Here is a 22,722-nt window from a genome sequence, read left to right as displayed (position 1 = left end):
TAGGCCCAATCATTTGGGCCTAATCTGGAGCGGAGTGCATGACTGCATTGCACCAGCATCCAGTCGCAGCTAACCGTATTTTGGTCCGGAACCTGAGGCGGCCCACTCAGGCTGATTGACAGCTCCCTATTATCTATGTGTATACAGAAGGCTTGCAATCACTGTCAGCCATGTGATCATGACCTTTACCATCTGTACTAGGAGTCCTATCAGGCTGTACTTATTCTGCCGCAGATATTCTGCTCCAGATCACATAGACGTATATATCAAACAACTCACTATAATATGTTCTCAGATATGGCAGCATAAATCTCCCAACAGGTTTGCTTTAATTGCATGATTTATAAGAAAATAGATAGCAAACTCAGGCCTGTGATCCTGCTACTGCATAGCCACTGAAAGTCACACAACTATCAATTTCAGCATGGCCTACAGCAGCAATCCTCCTTCACACTAGTAATACACAGTAGTGAATACTATTCTCCTCATATAGTAAAACAGAGGTAGAATTGTAAACCTATGCCAAGGCTATCGGATAATTATAGAACAAATGATACCCAAGCCATCCTAGTGACATATGACTCAAGACATGATCAACATATTACGCTGCATTATATTGGCCAAAAATATGATTTAAATTTGGCATCTGGCACATTAGGATAAATTATTTTTTTTTAATGGCCGCGGGGTCATTGAATTAATACAGCTCTGACCTTGTATCTGAAAAGTTCATATAACCGATGAGCCAGTTTCAAAATAGACTTTGGCAAAGAGCAGCATATCTGATTAATTCTGCTTTGGGATAGTTTTAGAGGCAAAGTTCAAGTCTTACTAAATAAAAAAAAAATCTCCCGATAGCCGGACCTATGGCAATGCTCCTATAGCTTTGTATTTACACTTGTACAACAAACGTACATTGGTCTGTATTAGTCTGGATATCATGAGAATACTCCTTTTAGTTTCACATAGACAGTGAAGTATATGACTACAATAGAGACACATATAGGGTTCATAAGCATATCCCAGATCCTGCATTATCATGAATATAGACTGATCTTATATACTCCTTAAACCAATAAGGATCTTTCACATGCATCTCTGAAACGTCTAATGTCATGACAATGGAGAACCTGTGCATTTAAATGGGCATTCTGGGGTTAAAGGGATTGTCCACCTTTGTAGTATTGATGGCCTATCTTTAGGTTAAAATTAATATTAGATCAACAGGGGTCCAACAGCCAGGAGATCAGCTATTCCAAGACAGTGATGTTAAGATGCCAAGCGTGTACTGCTCACTAGCTGTACAAGGGTCCATTCACACGGAGGAAAATGGTGAGGAATTTGGTGTGGAATTTCAGCGCTGAAAAAAAAGCCTCCCATTGACTTTAATGGGTTCCTTTTTCCACACCCAATTCCTCACCATTTTCCTCCTTGTGAATGGACCCTAAAGTGTAGCAGTGGCTTTAGGTATTGCAACGTGGCCGAATTGAAGTACCCAAGGATAGGCCACCAATATTAAAGAGGTGGATAACACCTTTTTAGCTGTAGAAAAGGGATTTTAAAAAGGCGGCTGTGGAAAAAGGGGCCATTTTATCTATTCTTCAAGGAAATGTCAAGAAAGAGTCCCATTAAATGACCTTTAGGCTAATCTTCACGAGAATCTGCAACACATACCAGCCTCAGATATCTGCCAGGAAAAGTTTGATCTAATATCGACGTGTGACCCATAAACTTATAGGTCATGCATAACACAATGCATATACATAACCTCATTTAGTTCGTCAAGGGTTAAATGCTTTTTTTTATGTAATGCATATGCATTATGTGAACGAGCTATTAAAAGGTACTTTCTAAGTTATACCAGATATTCTCATCAGTGGGGGCGGGTGTTGACACCTTTATAAAAGCTGGAATATACAATCTGCTGTGGTGCCCATTTGGCATATCTTGGCATCTGAACAGTTAATGATCCTTATTCGACTTTCCTATATGAGGCCGAAACTATCTGCAGAGCACCAACAACCCTATGTTCTCACTATCATGGGAACCTGACACCTATTAACCCACTAATAGGAATATATGACAAGTCCGAAGTGTTCTATCACTTTAAACCTACAGAATATCAATAAAATGCACAGTTTCCCATAGTGAGGTTTATAGCATGGCATGAATCACTGAAATCTACTATGACGCCACAGCGTACACAAACAGGATTTTAACAGCAATATAAAATTTAGAGAAGTCTTCCAAAATGATGAACGTTTATGTTGAATATCCTTCGTATAAACTTGGAGAACAATAAATTACCCATTTACAGAAGAAGTGACATAATCAGGTCCATATGTTCCCAAAGGGACTGGTTAAACCAGTTACAAAGACTAGTAAATTCTATAATAGCCTTATACTTTATTAGCTCCGAACTAGAAGCAACACAAATTTCTGTACTATCCTCTTTGCCAAATCAACTGGAAAGGCAACATTGTATGGAGAATGCTTAACAAAGAGGACTATAATTTACATGCCACAAAATCTATTAAGCACGTGTATACCCCAAAACCAAGCAAAAGCTGACAAATCTATTTTACACAGCCACTGTACATATTTACAGCTGTTTTTACAACATTGTTTAGAAAAAAAATAAAAACAGATGTAAATGGTCTTCCCATTATTTAGTATCCATAAACGAAATCTAAGGAAAAAAGATGTATTAGATACAGCCCATCCATATGGTAAGCAGTGAAAGTTATAGGTCAGTGAATATTCGATATGGAGCGTCTCTGTTTAATATTGAAGAGATCCAGTTTCCCGAGGCAATGCTCCATGGGAAAAATTATCTCATGTTAGCCAAACCAGTGGATTTCTCCAAGAGGAAATGCGACTCAAGGGTCTCTCTTTTCATTTGGAGGAGTCTCTGGTTTGGCAAATGTAAGCTAATTCACGCACTTCTTGGAGTGTGAAATGGGATAAAAGTCTATGGCATTTTAGTAGAGCTTTGAAGTTGATAGGCCAAACTACCAACCCTGACCCTGACTGCTCTATTGCCCGACTCTGACTTCCAACTACTGATCCTCCAATTCATGGAAAGTTGTCCAGTTTCAGAACATAAACCATCTGTATAATGAAAAGTTTTACATTTTCCATTATAGTTTCTGTATCAATTCCTCATGCTTTTTCTAGATCTCTGCTTGCTGTCATTCATTCTGTTCATTGGCAGTGGATAAAAATCAGTCCATGGTCATGTGATATACAGTCCATGGTCATGTGATATACAATCCATGGTCATGTGATATACAGTCCATGGTCATGTGATATACAGTCCATGGTCATGTGATAGGCACACAGGTGCACAGCTCATTATAGTTACAGTAGAATAGTCAGACATCTGCCTGGTAACGAGCTGTGCACCTGTGTGTCCATCACATGACCATAAACTGTATATCACATGACCATGGACTGTATATCACATGACCATGGACTGTATATAACATGATCATGGACTGATTTTTATCCACTGGAAGTAAGCAGAATGAATGACAGCAAGCACAGATATAGTAAACCAAGAGAAAATTGTATAACATTTCATTGTTGAAATAAATTAGCAACATTACATTGCTGAAACTGGACAATCCCTTTAAAAATCCAGTGATTGATTTCCTATGAACTTTTTTCCAACTCCACCCAAAACTGCCCCTGACCCCACAGCCCTGCCTTTTAGGCATTAAATGAAAATACAGATCAGTCACAGTTGTCACATATTCTACAGTCTACTATATTCAGTCATCATGTGTTGACCCCAGTAAACTAGTAAAACTTATCAGAAACAGAAAATCTTGCCTACACGTGTTTCTGTACATACCCATCATATCTCGTGTCTTCTTGAAATGTTTATACCACCTTCCAAATTCTTGACATTTTGCTGCTGAGACATTTGCATAGTAAGTGCTGTTCACAATCGAAGAAATCATACTCTACAGAGAGAAGGGAAAAAAAACATAAGATGCTAAAAGAGTAACTTGTCTCAATGTAAAACATGTCAGTGACAGATCTGTGGAATCAAAGTTCATGATCAGAAGACATGTCATATATACAGACTAGGGCAGAATGGCTGAACCCACAGTACTGAATATAAAAAGTAGGATGATCAAGTAATACAAGAAAACACAAAGTGAAGGAATAAAAACAATGAGAAACCACATGTCTTATAGTATCAGAAAATGGGATCTCATGAAGTGGCTAACATTAACTATAAGGCCTCATTCACATATATATGCAACAACATAATCCTTACATGAAGACACCAATAAGACTGTATTACTACTACTCATTTGGGGTTCTACGTGTAAAAGAGAATGATGACCAAGGAGGTCAAGATACTTTATTGACTGCTATATGTGAACAGGGACAAGAAAATATTTTGTACCAATCTCTAGTGAAGAATTAAGAATCCTGGCACATGACAGTAGAGATTAAGTAAATAAGGCAAGGTTTACATAGACTCTTCCTATAAAAACAATAAGCTTTTAAAGGTAAAAATAAATAAAATTAAGCAGGCCATATTTTATCTAGCAGTTGGCTTGTCCAGCTATTGCATCTAAACCGCATGCACACACAGCCCATTCACTTGACTAAGGGCTAAAAACTAACTCAACTAGCTTATTCTATATAGAGGCATTTTTTAAATCATTTTTTGCTTATGGACCTATGTCGCATATTCAGCGACATCTAATACAGATTAGAAATCCAGGATATCTCATACATGGTGAAGGCGTCTTAGGACTGAAACGCTGCAGCAGAATCTGCGCACCAAAAAAGCGCACCAAATGGTCTGGTCTTTGTTGTGGATTTTATACAGGAAATGCTGCAGATTTCCCTCTCGACATAGTAAAGGGTGAAATCTGTCATGAAAATCTGCAACATAAATTGACACGCCGCACATTTTAAATTCGCTCCACGGGTCGATTTCTGCCGCAGATTTTTTTCAGCAATGCCTAGATGAGATTTACTAAAATGTCATTGACTTTCCGCTGCACGTGGGGCACTGGTGTCTAGTAGCACGGTACTCGGTCACTCAGGATACCTCCTATTACATAGCATGTTCTAAGCTCTACAGAACTGCTTAATGTATGGAGGGAGCAGTCTGCGACACACCACAAGGAGACAAAAAGTATTTTGGGATGGTTATTATTCCGCTCAGGAAGCAAAATAAATAAATAACAAACAAAAAGAAAATATTGACAAATCTGGTTTACTAGTGTTTAAAGATTTCAAGCTCTATAAAGTAGAGAGGGCAATGACTGAAACAACTTATTTACACAATTATCTAAATACGATTAAACAGCTGATGGACAAATATTAAACTCCAAAATGTATAGTCATTTCAGCTTAATGTAATCCTCTCTCTGTAAACACCCAAGATGATTTTTTCCCAACCAGAACAGTCCTGACATCTCATAAGCCTAAGGGTGAATAGCAAGAGATTGTTTTCGATAGTTATAAATATTCAAGAGACATGCAGACCATCTGCTTTCATAATACAGGTAAAAGAAAGGCTGAAATGGAGAACACTTTGCAAAATGGTTCTTAGCAAAGACTTCTTCCCTTCCAAAAATTTAAAGACAGATGTCAAAACTGTTTAAACAGTGTAATCTGGACATTACAAAAAGCAATATTTCTCCTGGATCACAGACGTCGATACTTTCCCCATCTGTGTGGCTACAAATTTCTACAACCTACACGTAATAATTCATACTGGGGAGTTATATGGATGTGTAAAAACAAAACTTTACTACCCTGTATGACAAGGTGTGACAGCTCAGGGCAATACATCTGAGAAATATTGCCCATAAACAAATGCATTAAACCTGTGTGTGTGGATATTTCCATATACAGTATTCTTTCAAACTATGCGGTTTATGGACATTATATACAACACGTATCCTGTTCTGTCTCCACAGGACCACAGGGGTGTTTGTACCTTTATCACCTTCACCTGCTGCAAGACACGTGTGTGGAGTGTAAATGTAGCACTGGCCATACTGTGTCAATGCTGTATCCAGAAGGCCAAAGACATACAAATAACAAAGCGCGCCACAATTTGTAACTATACTGAATGGTAAAATTCTAATTCTAATTTTGGCCATACACTTAAATTCTGATCAGCTACAAATGTCCCTTGGATTATTTGTACAAACGGTGTAACCGCCAGATATTTGTTAAGTGCCAAAGGATCGCCCACATAGCGACGATCGTGCCCTACACTTGTAGCTTCAGCTGACCCAAAGATGAAAAAACATCCATCTTAACGGATTATATATTTTGGCAAGCAATAGTCTGCTGTCAGCCATACCATTCTTAAATAATGGTCATCTGAAATTTGCTATTTCAATCATCTTCTATGCCCCTAAACACAGTTCTTTGTTCCCAAGTATGAATATGAGCTCTGGATTTTTGCTGCACAAATAATGGACTGGGTGTAGGAATAAATAAATGAGGGAGATACAGAGCGGATAAACACCTTATGGGAGATTGGAGTATATGAAACTTTGGTTTTATAGGGATAAAAAAATTGAAATTCAAAAACAAAGATATAACCAAAACGGTGTAGCCATTAATAAGATGAGCACTACATACATGCCTATACTTAGTAGTAACAGGCATGGTTGAGTGAAGTTTGCCTAAACATACACTCACCCTACCACACATAAATAACCATCAGCATTAATTACACCGCTGATGGAGAGGGTAGACTATAATTGTAAAATTCCAAAGCAAACATTATTTTAATTAATGTTATAAAGCGAAGCTTAGCGAGTATACAGGAACATTTCATGCGACCATGAGAAGACTTTTCCCATGCTTACATCTAGTTGTAAGAATAAACAATAGGCGATAAAGCAAATATGGGTATGTTGTATGTAAAAAGTTTTTATATAGGGCAGCACTGCGGCCTTACAGCGGGGTCATATCAGATCTGAATAGAGTGTGTGTGTTCTCATATGTCCTCACCCTCTCCAAAAATGGTCTTCCTGTGAAATTGGTATGTGTATATGAGATAGGGAATCAGGCGAGCGATAACAATCTCTACACAGAGCCGTGGACTAGGGTGCCATATAATCAACAGGAAACAGTATTGAATTCGATAGGCTGATAAAAGTTCCAAGTATAAGAAACAATGTATAGCACTTTAATCTATGTAAATGATTCTACAATCGTTGTCATTTAAAGAGCCACATGACTCAACAAGTTATATATAATTTCGATATCTATGTATCTATCTTTATTAACCTGTGAACGTTGCTCTTGATAGGGCAGGCCAATCATAGGGGAAAGTTTTGCTCAACCTGTTTGTTGGTGACATACTACCACTAAATTCCACTGACCTACTGGTTTATAAAATGTGCTGTAATTTTCCTTCCATTACAGCTTTCCAGTTAAGAGAAATCTGACACTCGTGTATCATCAAGCGAACGTATGGATGACTATACAAATAGATGGAGACAATTCAAGCAAAGATGGATTACTAAGTGTCTCTTCAACGTACAGCGTGTGCATGTAAATACGTGCAGGGCAGTTCTGCTCATATTTATACTGTAATGGAAACGAACCTGAAACGAGATTGTAAGGTTTCAACACTACCTAGACCAAAGAAATGATGGTAACAAGAATCCCTGAAGGGAAATATATTTAATATAGTGATATATTATTTATGAACCAAGACCATAAGCCCTATAAATAACACATACAATCACTTCTGTAATTACGACTACTTCACTTTTTCACTTTTCGCTGCCATATTTTAAAGCTACAGCGCATAACGTAAGATGGCTCGCTATAAAGAATTCAGGCAAATAAAATATTTGTACAGCAGCTAAATAAACAAAATATTAATAATAAAAATTGTTCATTAATACTTGACGCCCAAGAGTTAGATTTAGTTGAGTAGGAACAGTTTGTGTCCAAGTATCCCTACATATATGTCCCATATAAAAAGTCCATAGACCAAACTTTTCTACAATGAACTATAGCAATGCAAACAGAAATACATAAAAAGAAAAGATTGATTTTCTTCTGACATATTTTATATAAATATAGTTAAGATTTACATTCAGCATTAATCTTTAGAGATGCCAATTAAGTGTCCCAGCTTATTAAAATAATTTTATTTTTTTGCCGTTTTCACACCTTCTATGCTTTCGCAAAGTGATGCCTGAAAATAGTCAGCCATTCTATTAAATAAAAAAACTAGTTCAATCGTTTACCTAAAAATTATGATCAAAAGAGTGCCTTAATTATGGAAATATTAATGAAAGAATATTCAAAGACAAAATAAAGAGACCACCATTTGCATACCCCATTATAAATCAGTTCAATACTCAAGAGTAACAATAATAATAAAAAGAAAAAAGGAAGGTAATATTTTTTTTCTTTTTTTTTTTTTTTTTTTGTCAAAGGAGAGGTGAGAAATAGATTTTACCTGCATAAATCAGTTAAGGGGGGTTCTTTTTGTTCCTCGTAAGTGTATTTTGATGCTAAGGTATGTAAAAAAATTTAAGATGGAACAAATCCTATCTGTAGGATAGGAACGCGTACACATTGTACACTAGGTACAAATGTGGTACGTAAATAAAACGGTCTGTAAACAGAATTTTGATTATTTCCAGTCCAACAATTATTGAATAGGAGTCACAAGAGTGGAGCAGGATACCAACTCAACATATAGGTTACAGGCTCTGTTTTTCAAATAAAACAGAAAAATAAAAAGGAAAAAATTCCAAGGCTCAAAATGAAAAAATTGGACATACCAAAATCATCACTATACTCCAAGGAGTAAAATCGATACCACATTTCATCAGTAAATTGAAAGCTAAATTTGATGGATTTGTAGCAACAGAATATAGTAAAAGATGGTAGGTAAGATAACAACAACATAATAGCTAAAAAAAAAAAAAGACAAAAATTTTTCAAAAAAAAATTCTAATTTCTAGAAAGATTAACATCCAAGTTTATTAGTAAAACTAGGTACTAAAACCAGTTAGAACCAACAAAATAAATTATTTGCAAAGATATTTAATGAAATGGGATGAGAAAACTGAGCAACTATATCATAGTGTCTCTATTAGGGGAAATGTGAAATCCACCACCAGGTCATTCAAGATCGGTATTTAAAAACGCCAGATTTCGATGGTTTAATTGTATTACTGGAATATTTTAATTAGATTATATGACAGGATTCTAATTGTGTTGCTTGTAATTATTCTGTGTCCCAAGAGGAATCTTTTCTCACTTTTTCCCCCCTTAGCTGCATGCATAATTCATTGTTTGGGTGTAGACATTTGTACAAGACATTTTCCTACCATTGTGGACAGCATGTAACACTAGTTTACGGTTTCAATTACATCACAGTACTAGAGAGGAACTGCAGGTGAGATGAGATCACACATTAGGACAAGACTAAGGGCAATCGCTCGAGACTGCGACCAGAATACGAGACACGAAGCACCAGTTCTTGGACTGTTGACAAGATTATCATTTGTCAATAATGTTTAATCCCGATACCTGAGACAGAGGGCACTCCTTAGCTAGTGAGCTCTGGTTCATATCTTTCAGTAAGTCCTTCAGAGCGTTGCGTACCGTTATGTGGGACCACTGTTCAGGAGGTAAGTCTTCAAGTTTAGGGCAACTATTAGAGACAGATTAGAGAAGGGATTATTACAAGATTGCATCCTGCTGCAGAACATTCCTTTAAGACAGACAGATTTCATTTTGCGCATCAAGCAGATGCATCTGGAGATTGCTCTCGGTCTCCTGATTGTTCCGATTAGTTAATTACTTTATACAACACATCTGCTGTATTGATGCATGAATTATACATCAGCTGCATGTGGCGACTATTTTTGCATGTTACTTCTACCTTCCTGCTCTGATGCGCTTGGTGAAACAATTTAAGGTGCAATGCCTTCTCACAACTGATCATGAGAAACAGACTTAAGAACATTTTTTATTTTCCCTTCAATCGCCATTGGAGTATAAACAAAAAAAAAAAAAAAAAATTCACATACCAGATTACATTAAGAAGGGTGAAGTCATTCTTTCGCAGAACGTACCCAGATGGCATGGTACAGGATATGCAAAATATTTTTCTGTTAAGTACATTTTATGTAAAACACCAATTTGTAATGCATGTATTGAATTAATTGACTAAATATAATTCAGTACATATAGCGAGACAAAAAAAAAAAAACATTGTCAAAGTGACAATGTTACTTTAGATTTCTCTTAAACTTTGATTTTGCCAGTGATCTGGGAATATTCCACATCTGCTGCTGCTAATGAACAAAGCCCTTATGGGATCGTCTTATGACTCACCTGTGTAGCTGTATTTTCAGGGTGACCACATGAAACACGTCTTGAAGCATATCTGCTACAGTTGCATCGGGAGCATCTGTCACACAGGAAAGTGGAACTGGATTCCATTTACCAACCTGGATTAGCCCTAAACGTAAGAAAAGTCACAGTTTCAATGAATGGCATATATAAAAAAAAAAAAAGGAAACAAAAGATAACCTTACCAATCCCGCAAAAAAAATACAAAATAAAATCGAATTTGCTCATCAGCGCACAAACAGATATCAAGCAACGTATAGAGCTTGACCCGCATAAATTATCAGGAAAAGAAATGTTAACATTTGCACATAATGAATTCAGAGTAACTAAAGCTTCAACGATTTCACACTTAAAACTGTTTAGAAAGAGTCAGCAGCAAATTACGCTGCCTAAATATTAATAAAAATGTGAAAACTGAAAAAAGGAAACACATCTAGGTATTCAGTCATAAATGCAAATTGACTCTCAGCATTCCATCTGCTCAGATATGCTCAGCATTTCTCCCTAGATTCTCAGTGGACCATATTATTAAGGTCAATAGGCATGCTAATGATTCAGTGATAACATCTGAAGTCCCTTACAACTAGCCCCAGCATTTACAATTTGGTTACGAAAAGATAGCATTTTTAAAAGGAACGCAAGACGAAAATATTACAGATGAAAAAAAAAGGTTGCGGGACAATTTCTTACGACTTTTCTATTCACCTTTGGCCTGGGCAGCTGCGCTATGAGAATATCCGAGGGAGAGCAGAGCCATTTCGATCAACTGGTTGAAAAGCATGTCCTTCCTGACCAATACAAATTCGGCATGTTCTTCTTTGCAGTCGTATTCAATGAAATTTTCATAATGTTCTACTACGCAGAATACTGGAAGCATGTTTCCTATGGATGCGGGAAAAAAATATAAAACATACGTGTTCATATCAATAACCAGACAAAATAAAGCAACAAAATAACAAAAATAAAAAAAAATTAATTTAGTTTGAAAGGACTAAACAGAAAATTGCATTGTAAAAATGAGCGTTACTTGTATGATTGAAAATGAGCACACGTCATCCCCCTAAACGTGTCAATTGTATGTTCTGCAGGTGGAAATTGGGTTTGATGTTTGGTCAAAATATGTCATCGCCAAAGCTTCGAGTGAAAAACAGAAACTTTGATGATTATGTTACAATCAACGAAAAAAAATAAATCCTGTCTGATTAACCCTTCGATTCCAATAAAAGGTAAAAGTCATCATTTTAAACACAACTGGACCGTGACTGTCTACGACCTACGTATTAGATACATTCTCTAAATGGAAAGTACATGTTTTGCTGTCATACTGAATATTCCACTCAACCTGCTCAGGGGGAAGGCAGCAGTCAAAACAGTGCTGTGTACTTTGGATTCCTTAGAAGCAGAAGAAAACCAGATTACGGTAGATTATATCAAAAATCAGATAAGATTATTTGTTTACAAAGACGTATGGAAAAAAATAGTCTAAGATTAATGCACAGGGCTTTCTTTAGCTCATAGATATCTTACTACAGGTACTGTAGGTCATGTACAGCTTGCTACTATAGCAGTAAATCTATTGTCGACCCTAGTAACAGAAATGTCACATACAAGCTACGTATTTACCCACACAATTCAGGGTTCGTTATCCTGCTTCGCTCCTGGGTCCAGTTTGGCACAGAATAGGTTAATATCTAGAAAATTCTTTCAACATGTAGGAAGACTGTAGCTATTCTCTTCTGAAGGAGTAGCTAAGTGGGGATTCCTCTGTCTTTGAAGTGGGTGAGGGGAGCTCAATTCATTATGTGAACTCTCCTTGCGACCTTATACAAGTCACTCATTTGTTCTTTCCTGGCACAGAGGAGTAGATTACCATCTATTGAATGCACAGGCTCCCTGCGCTGGAAACTTACAACTGCTGGATCATTGTATAGAAAAATATAGATGTTACATAGCTCAATGCAATTAAGAGCTTACTGACAAATGTGCAGATTTTAATTATCGGATCTCTCGCTCGCAGACCGTATATCCTTTAGAGAGAGACGAATGTCGAGCCTTCTAAGAAACGATGCGCTTCCTAGTACCTATGTTACATTACAGATCCTATATATACCCCTTTGGTCCAGTGATCAGCATTACACTGTCACACAACTGCTCCCTTCTGATCTAATACTTGGCTCAGCTTCCCAGTGCAGCAACTTTATAACTGTCCAGCATTAAAAAAGAGGAAAGCTTTGGTCAGTGCTAAAAATACAAGATGATTCCAACCTGAAGGCACTGCTAGGGCTTTTGCTGAACATTTATGACTCTATGTAAACAACAAGGAGCAGTGCAAGTCTGTAGAATCCTTGTCTAAAACTGTCCTGGCATTAAAGTGCACTGTGCAAATATCACATAGTACCAGAGACAGCTGAAATCTCCTATTTAGGAATTTATAGAACTTATATGTTTGCAGGCGTCAGAAAGTCCTCTTATATAAAGCCTCGCTCCGGCTCCTCGGTACAATATTAATGCACTCGCCTTGAAAAGCCATAATAAATTATATTTTTAATGCTTGTTCTACCCTGGCTTTCTTAAGATGCATACATTCTTGGCAAACAATCAATAAATAGGGTAATCATGAAGAGAGGCCAAAGAATTTGCTGAAGTGCTGTTTTTCCATTTTAATAGATAGAGATCTAACAATACCAACTGCTGTGTCTGTTCATTTTAGGATCAATATATGCTTTGTTTTCGCCAAACTGAATGCAAAATGAATGATTGTATGATAAATGTTACACTTTGGAGGACAATGAAATTCCATTGCCTTCAACTATGGGCTCGAAAAAAATTATCAGCTGTCTGAAAATAATGCACATTGCATTCCAGAAGAAAGAAGAAAAACGGCCACTTTAGCAAAGGAACAGTTGTCATTTTGGGGGGGAGAAAATAAAAAGATCAAAAATAATAATCTACAAATAGAAAAATAGAAGACATTTTATCTACAAAATATTTACTTAAGGTGTAACTATGTCCAAAATTATCTCCTTGGGGGTATAAAAGTAACAATTTTACATAGCCACACTTGAGGATAGCACGAAGTGTGCTGAACCAGGTAACACAGAAATAAAAGTAAAAAACAACAGAAATGATGATAAAAGTGATAGAATAATATAACATAGAATGTACCTGATGAATTGTCACCTTCAGAAGCCAAAAATCCAAAACAGTTATCAAAAAAAGCAAAAAAAAAAAAAAATCTAATAGGTAAGACGGCGGCGAAAGTGTAACTTAAAGTCTCGCTTGGAAAAGATTCCTCGGATGCAGCAGCAGTCTCCTTCACCTAAAATTCAGGATGTGGAAATGAAGAATATTACCTTTTCGGATACTGGTCCTCATCATGTGTGAAGAGTGTCTAAGTGGCACCCCTTGCATTTTTCCTCCTGTGCTTCCAATTCTTCCTCTTCCTAGAGGACTTCCATTCTGCTCAAGGCGGGCTATTTTGGCTGGCGGACCTTTTGGATCGCTTACATTGTTAGACATTTCTGAATGTTCTATCCCCTGAGTTGTCTCGTTCGAATGATCCATGCTCAGTCCCGCCTCTAAGGATCACCTGGCACAATTAAAAAAAAAAAAAAAAAAAAAAAAAAAAAACAGAAGTATTTATAAATCAACGAGGCATGCTTGTATGAAAAAAAAAAAAAAAAGACACCATAACCAATTTTACTTGTATAAACATACATTTATATACATGGCCATAATTAAAGGCAACACAAAGCCTGGGCGAATTTATTGGTACACGTACACCTCAAAGCGAGAGCCAGCCCAGTTTTTTTCTATTCAACACCTGTAAGCTGGTCCTTATCGATTTTGCTTAGAAAGTCTCGTCACTGTATATGATAGAGAGTGCTTTGGGTCAAGAGTCTGGCATATCTACGTTACAATCTGCAATGTTATTTGGCAAGCTAATGACAGAGCCCAGAACGCACGGTGACAAGGTTAGTAGATTTTAACTTCAGATCTGACATTTTTCTTACTTAGGTTACAATTATGACATCCCCTCATTCATTTTCACAAAGAAAGGCTATTATTACAAGTATAAAGCTAAAAGTACTTAACTTGGAATTGAGAAAAGAAAGGATGTAAGAGAAAATACCTGTCTGATTAGACGGCCCAGATAATATTTAACAGAATATATATTTACTGACTGCTCCTGACTACTATCTCAGCATGTTTACCCCCGAGCCACAACTTCACATGTACACATGTACCTGCTGCCAGGGCATCTCCAAGGTTCACGTGAAAGGGCCCTTCTGCAACTCTCCTACACCAGATCAATGGAGCTTTCAAGTAACAGCGAAAGTTACAAGTAAAAAGGAACTTGTTGTCATTTCGGGACTCTATTTCTAACCGTTACACCAAATATACTGTATACTGGTGGAAAAAAAGTGATCAGACTTGCAACCTCCAAACTTCCTTCTATGTATTGCAAACGACTGAATTCTGCCTTCCAAGTCTACAAAAAGTCTAAACTGCAACTACATACACAGCACTAAAGCATTGACCTAAATGAATCTGAAATCCATCTCGTGACTTAATATCTGCACTAATGTGACCTTACCCTGAATTATTTACAGTTCCATTCCCCAAAAATGATATGACAAGACGTAATCTTTATCTCCATAGATGACCTAAAACAGATCTGCATGCATATAACCTATTTACATTGGTCTTGACTTTGTATTACTCTAATAATGGTGCATGGAGGTTTCTACAGGGGAGGGAGGGGGTTACGACTATTTGGGCAAATTTTAGTTGAAATACTATTTTGACACACAACTCAGTTTACTCCTTGAGATGTAGAATTCCCACATCAGCGTGAATATCTGTACCAAACATGCAGAAAACATCTAATTTCCCTATTGAAAGCACCGTGCCCAGGGCTAAAGTTCACCAAGATCTCAGTTACAAATAATGACGAGCAGAGCGTACCCACAATGACAGCACAAGGCGGTGACTATTATCTGTAGTTATCCCTGTCAGCCAGAGCTTCTTTCTTCTTAACCCATTCACTGCAAAAATATGGTATGGAGGGGGGACTAAAAGGTTTATCTCAAAGGTTCTGCCTGTGTCACAACAAACATGAATATCCTACACAACCCATAGAAATAAAACACAATGAGGAAGGAGGAAGCAGCCCAAGAACATCTTAAGATCTGTCAACAGACCCTGAAAATATTAAAGATTCGTTCAAGGAAATATTTTATCTTACAGCTTTCAAAGTCACAACGATATTATCAGATAGCAAGACGAAGAATTGTTACAAAAGTTCTCAAGCAAAGTCTTAAGGAACACCATCAACACTTTCACAACCATCGCTGAAACCACCTAGAAAAAGTTGCATCTGAAATCTTACGAATTAGAATAGATGTCTAAAAAAGTATCCCTTAAGATTTCTGCCTCGACTTTTGCAGGACAAGTCCTCACCCAAACGTATAAAAAATAAGGCAGGTATCTACAAATATTGTAAGACATTTGGGCACCTTAAGGGTCAAAAGTGGAGATGACACATGGAGTTAATGACCAGTGAGGTCTCTATGAATCACGGCACACCGGTATATAATTACTACTGTGTATATATAAAGAAGGGGTGTGTTTGTATATACACACACAAGACACTTATTGTAAGAAATAAGAGTCACAAGAGCAAATAATGGAAATCAGTCTTAATTTCAGTAATAAGGAAAGAGTGGCTGGAAAGAGCGGCGCGGGACCAAGTAAAAGTTTCCACATCGCTGTCACTCCATGTAGAACAGTGACAGGGCATCAAGGCTCCAGAGTCCCAGGAGACACAGGAAGCCTGGGAAGTTACATACAAGGCTGCTGCAGCCTCCAGTCCACAATCCCGGCCAGGATTTCCCTTTGACCTTTTAAAGAGACAAAGAAGCAAAGTGCTACACAGTATCACAACACAACACACACTGGAAACAATACTCACCACTCCACAACATATAAAGGTACAGGCAAGAGAGCCTGACGTCCTCACAGTTTCGGAGGCTCTCTGCTCCTTCTAGCAGCACCCTAGGAATCCTCTCCTCTATATTGTTATGTTTATGTTCTTCCCCAAAATGGAGGAGGAAAAAAAAATAAATAAAGATCTAGTAGCGATGAGCAAAATGTGCAAGAGGAGGACGAGCCTGATAAGTGTTCAGATAAAAAAGTAGATTAATACTCAGAGATGCTCAAAAGAGGAAGAAGCAGCAGCTGGGAGCAGTCGCTCGGTCAGTCTGGAGACGTGTCCAAGAAGCTTGCAATCAAATCAAGCCCCAGCATAGTGACAACGGGGGTGAGGAGGATGGAGATCAAGTATATAGAGGGGTGGCTGATAACAGAGAGCTGCTGCTACTGCCTTAAAACTAGGTCCATGAAAATAATAATAATAATATTAATAATAATAATAAATACAAGCAGCAAAGTTTCTTCCAGGATATGTGATAAGACAGAGCTGCTCTCACAGGCAGGGAGTAGTTGACAGGTGGACCTGGATGTATAAGTAGATGGGAGGTAGGGGTGGGAGCTGATCACACAGATGGGGGTGAGGGGGGTGGGGGAGTAGCAGAAATAAATAAATAATAACAATAAATGGAAGAAGTGAGGAAAGTGAGAGCAGCAGCTCGAGTCCTTGTCACAGGGGGAGGGAGGAACACAGGGAAGTGCTCAGTAGTTTCTCACAATGCAGGAAGATGCTAGGAGTCCTCTCAGTCCTGGGCTCAGTCCTTATGACACAATGGGCAGAGGATGGGAGTTGTGCTGCTCCAGGCAGGGGTGTGCAGTGTACAGCTGCTGCTGCTGCTGTGTGGTGTATTGTGTGCTGTCCGGAGCTGCTTTGCTTCTCTGTGCCTGCGTCCCCATTAAATTATTAGTTGTATTGACTCATCCCTCCTCCTCCTCCTCCTGCTGCCGCCGCCGCCGTTGCCTGCTCTCTCTATTATTGCTCTGGCTAATAATAAGGAGGATGCTGCTGCTGCTGCCGCCGCCGCCGCTGCTGCTGCTCTCCCAGTAGATGTCGGTGCTCTGGCTGCTGCAGCTTCTTCTTCCTCCTCCTCATTTTAATACAAAATAAGAGCAGCCAGGCCACCGCCGGAGCTCCAGCTCCCTTCCTGCAGCCCCAAGCCCTCCCTGGCGGCCCCGGATCAGCCGACGTCCTGGGAGAGAGACAGAGGAGGAGGAGGAGGAGAGACATGATGAGAGGGGGAGGAGAGCAGCAGCCTTGGATAAATGGGATCAGGATAGGGAATATACAGGGAAGTCCGGGGAAGGGGCATTGGTGCAGGCAGGCAGGAGGAGGGAGGGGGGTAATTATGAGGGTGGCAGGAGAGGGGAGATGGATGAGGGGGAGGCAGCAGGAGGAGGAGGGGGGATTGGGATTTCCGGACGCGCAAGAATCTCTAATCTTCTTGATTATTGTGAGGCGGCTGCGCGCAGATTATACACAATAGCCAGAATAACAGGGAGCAGTGTGAGGGGAAGGGCGGAGGAGGAGGGAGGCAACATGGCCGGGGAGGGAGGGAGGCAGCACCGCACACTGACATCCACACGTACGGGAGCACAACAAGGGGGAGGAGGAGGAGTGTGCAGCCACTGACACGCCGGCTCCTCCAGCCTGTCACCGCTTAACCCCTTAGCTCAGGGCCGGTGACATCAGGGCTATGGCGGACACGGGAGGCGACAAATAAAGTTTGCGCTACTTTGAAAACTATGTTAAAGCGACAGTGACAGCGGAAAACTTCAGTGACATCATCGGGCACATGGACTCAAGGAGATGCTAAATCAGCTGTAATGATGTCATCACCGTGGGGGAGGAGTCAGGACCCGGGCTATGCTGTCAGAGCAGTGACGTGTAGTGCCTGAGTGTAGGACCAGGTCCTGGTGTGCGAGATAGAGAGATGTAGTTTACTATTCCCTAGGAAGAACACGTCTGTGCTGCACTGGAAACCCTATACACACAGCTCTGCAAAGTATCCATATACAAATACAACTCTGCACTGTATACTATATACACACAGCTCTGTACTGTATATCATATACACAGCTCTGTACTGTATACCATATACACACAGCTCTGCAAAGTATCCGTATACAAATACAGCTCTGCACTGTATGCCATATACACACAGCTCTGCACCATAACCCATATATACACACAGCTTTGTACTGTATGCCATATATACTCACAGCTGTGTACTGTATGACATATACAAATGCAGCTCTGCACTGTATGCCATATACAAATACAGCTCTGCACTGTATGCCTTATATACACACAGCTCTGCACTGTATGCCATATACAAATACAGCTCTGCACTGTATGCCTTATATACACACAGCTCTGTACTGTATACCATATACACACAGCTCTGTACTGTATGCCATATACACACAGCTCTGTACTGTATACCATATACACACAGCTCTGCAAAGTATCTGTATACAAATACAGCTCTGCACTGTATGCCATATACACACAGCTCTGCACCATAACCCATATATACACACAGCTTTGTACTGTATGCCATATATACTCACAGCTGTGCACTGTATGACATATACAAATGCAGCTCTGCACTGTATGCCATATACAAATACAGCTCTGCACTGTATGCCTTATATACACACAGCTCTGTACTGTATACCATATACACACAGCTCTGTACTGTATGCCATATACACACAGCTCTGTACTGTATACCATATACACACAGCTCTGCAAAGTATCTGTATACAAATACAGCTCTGCACTGTATGCCATATACACACAGCTCTGCACCATAACCCATATATACACACAGCTTTGTACTGTATGCCATATATACTCACAGCTGTGCACTGTATGACATATACAAATACAGCTCTGCACTGTATGCCATATACAAATACAGCTCTGCACTGTATGCCTTATATACACACAGCTCTGCACTGTATGCCTTATATACACACAGCTCTGCACTGTATGCCTTATATACACACAGCTGTGCACTGTATGCCATATACAAATACAGCTCTGCACTGTATGCCATATATACAAACAGTTCTGCACTGTATGCCTTATATACAAACAGCTGTGCACTGTATGCCATATATACAAACAGCCCTGCACTGTATGCCTTATATAAAAACTCTGTGCACTGTATGCCATATACAAACATCTGTGCACTGTATGCCGTATACAAACAGACCTGTACTGTATGCCATATACAAATACAGCTCTGCACTGGATGCATATACACTATATGCCTTATACACTATACACACAGCTCTGCACTGGATGCCTTATACACACACAGCCCTGCACTGTATGCCTTATATACACACAACTCCGCACTGTATGCCATATATACAAACAGCTCTACACTGTATACCATATACAAACACAGCTCTGCACTGTATGCCTTATACACACAGCTCTACACTGTATGTCTTATACACACACAGCCCTGTACTGTATGCCTTATATACACAGAGCTCGGCACGGTATGCCATATGTACACAGAATTCTGCACTGTATGCCTTATGCAAACAGAGACTTGCACTATATACCTTATATACACGAAGCTCTGCAATGTATGCCATATACACACACATTTCTGCACTGTAAGCCTTGTACACACAGAGCCCTGCACTACATGCCTTATTTAGACGCAGCTGTACATTCAGGGACATAACAAGCTTCAAGCCCCTCTAACTGCACGGTATAATTTTGTCACACATAACCCTGCAATGTAAGCCTGATACACACACGGCTCTGCACTTTATGATTTAGTCACACACAACCTTGCACTTTATTCCATTTACACACCGTTCTGAACTATACACGTTATATGCACAGCTTTGCCTTACATGTCTTATATACACACCTCTACACTGTGTGATTCAGTCACGTACAATCCTGCACTGTACACACAATATACAACCCTGCACTGAATGATCTTGTCATACGCAACCTTGCACTGTAAGCACTATACACACCTCTGAGCTGTATGATTTTCTCACACCAAAGCTCAGCCCCCACTAACAATGAATTATCTAGAATACTGGTGGCTTCCTCTGTTGTAGGGAGGCCATTGGTCCCCCTGAGGCTCCAGGGCCCCTGTAGTGATTGCTACTTATGTACCCCCTGGCCATACACAGCCTTTCACTGTGTGCTTTATACACGAAACTCTGCAGTACACAGATAGCTCTATACATGCAGTTCTATGCCATGCACTTTTTACACAGGATTTTATTGCATAATTTACTCACACACAATTGTGCTCTCTATGATTGACGCACCCATACACAACCCTGCACAGTGCACTTGTCAAGTATGGTATGCAGACTTGTTGGGAAATAATGCATTGTGTGTAGCAGTTAGAACCGTTCTGTTTGTCTTACCCCTCGTTCACATCTGCGTTTGGTAATCCATTCGGGGAGTCCGCATAGGTACCCCCCAAACAAACTACCAAACGCATTTGCAAATGGTGTGCAGTAAAAGCACACGGATCTCCATAGACTATAATGGGATCCGTGTACTTGCCGGGCGCTGCCTGCACAAATCATGTGGACAGGAAAGTAGATTGTGAAGTACTTAACTGTCCGCATTTTCCCTGCGGAGATCTGGCGGCAAACACATGGACCCCATTATAGTCTGTGGGGAGCCGTGTGCTTTCACTGCACACCATTTGCAAATGCGTTCGGTATTCCATTCGGGGGGGGGTCCCCATGCGGAATTCCCCAAACGGAATACCAACGCAGATATGAACCAACTCTGAGGCATTGTTCACATCTGCATCCGGGTATCTGCTTTTAACAGGAATTGCAGTGCAGTGGCGGATGTAGCACAGGATGGACAAAAGCAGCACCCAAAGGATCCTACCGACTTATAGTGGTTTCTTTCAGGCTCTGCCAAGGATTCTGTTTTTATTTAAAAAATTTATTCTACACCTTGCAGAAATTTGTAACAGAATCCAGCTCCTTCCAGGCTCCTTTGCTTCCATGGTTTAGGTCATTAATACTATTTACTAGCAAATACACGTTAGATTTGACCCATATGAGTGAATCTATAACTAGTTTTGACTTGATCCCCACTTTTCAGTCGCTTAGTGTGATTAATAGTCACTTGGCACCGAAGCCAGTTTTTTGTCGGACTAGTTGTACTTTTCTATGGCACGATAAGCCTACTGCCTTTTTGAGTTCTGCTTTTTGCAGAGTTCACTTTATTCTTCAAATCACTACAATTATATTTCTTGTTATGTTTTACGACTTTAAAAAAAATTAAAACCTTTGTCCAAAAAAATAGTTTTGTGTTGCCACATTCTGACACCCATAACTTTTTGATTTTTCTGTCCAGGGAGTTATATAAGGGCTTGTTTTTTGGGGGGACGGGTTATACTTTTTTTGGTACAATTTCGTAGTACATAGATTTCTGGCAATGTGAATTTCATCTCATCTGCAACTCCTTTATTAGCTGTGATTAATTTTCAGAGAACAAAAATTTGAGTATGATAAATTCCAACAGTGTGATTCTTATCTCCCCCAAACGCTTGATCCGGGGAGACCAGGTAGACCCCACACACATTGGATGGTCAGGCAGTCCAGGGTCATATTTTCTATTGAAACAATAAAGACTAAATACAGGTTTTATTTAGCTGTCTGAATTTTGACTAGACTGGATACAATTGCAGCAAGCTCTTAGTTGTGAGGTTTGTCAACACGTTGCAGATTTGTTGCAGATATTTCTGTCACTAAAAATCAATTTTGTGAGTTTGGGTTGTTTCTGCATCTTTGCAAACCCTAATCTGATGAATGAGACAGTTGCAGAGATTTCTGCAGGAAATGTCCTATGTGAACATACTCATTTTTTTAAACCCCTGGAAATAAAAAATCAAGTGACAATAAATTAGCCAAATTTTTGTTATTAAATGTAATAGGTCACCAAATATATGAGAGCAGGGATGTCTCACTTACTTCTGAAAATAGTGCAATTTTTCAGAAGTTGCCATTTATCAGGTGCACTGTGAGATAAGCATTGAAGTGCACAAGCTTGGGAGTCCTCTGTATTTATGATTCCATTCCAGTACATATGTATTCCATTGCTAACCCACAACTGATTGACAGTTTTCTCTCTATGCACAGTAATAAGGAGAAAGCTTTGAACAGCCACAATAGGGTGCACAAATGTATCAGGTGCAGCCAGCCAATGAGAATTCCTCAGTATACATGAGTTGTGGTTTCCACCTTCCTTCCCACTACTGATTGACAGATTTCTCCCTCTTACTGTGCAAAGTGAAAAATCTTTCAAGGTCAGAAGGATATATTGACATCATT

The 22,722-nt window shown here is 39.3% G+C and overlaps 1 protein-coding gene across 2 annotated transcripts in view; it reads right to left on the bottom strand.

Moving 5' to 3' along the window:
* Nucleotides 1-17,929, bottom strand: part of SATB1 (SATB homeobox 1) — a 67,620-nt gene extending 49,691 nt beyond the window's left edge. For both annotated transcript variants that reach the window (XM_075271428.1, XM_075271429.1), the window contains exons 1-6: nt 16,358-17,929; nt 13,737-13,972; nt 11,089-11,265; nt 10,366-10,492; nt 9,556-9,679; nt 3,857-3,968 (exon numbers count right to left, since the gene is read on the bottom strand). In XM_075271428.1, the coding sequence (XP_075127529.1) occupies nt 3,857-3,968; nt 9,556-9,679; nt 10,366-10,492; nt 11,089-11,265; nt 13,737-13,947 (751 nt within the window). In that variant the 5' untranslated portion in view covers nt 13,948-13,972; nt 16,358-17,929. The remainder of the gene's footprint in view (nt 1-3,856; nt 3,969-9,555; nt 9,680-10,365; nt 10,493-11,088; nt 11,266-13,736; nt 13,973-16,357) is intronic.
* Between the last annotated feature and the right edge of the window lie 4,793 nt (nt 17,930-22,722).

This window comes from Leptodactylus fuscus, chromosome 4, assembly GCF_031893055.1.
Source record: "Leptodactylus fuscus isolate aLepFus1 chromosome 4, aLepFus1.hap2, whole genome shotgun sequence".
NCBI classification, from domain to species: domain Eukaryota; kingdom Metazoa; phylum Chordata; class Amphibia; order Anura; family Leptodactylidae; genus Leptodactylus; species Leptodactylus fuscus.
This window is presented reverse-complemented; position numbering and strand designations above follow the sequence as displayed.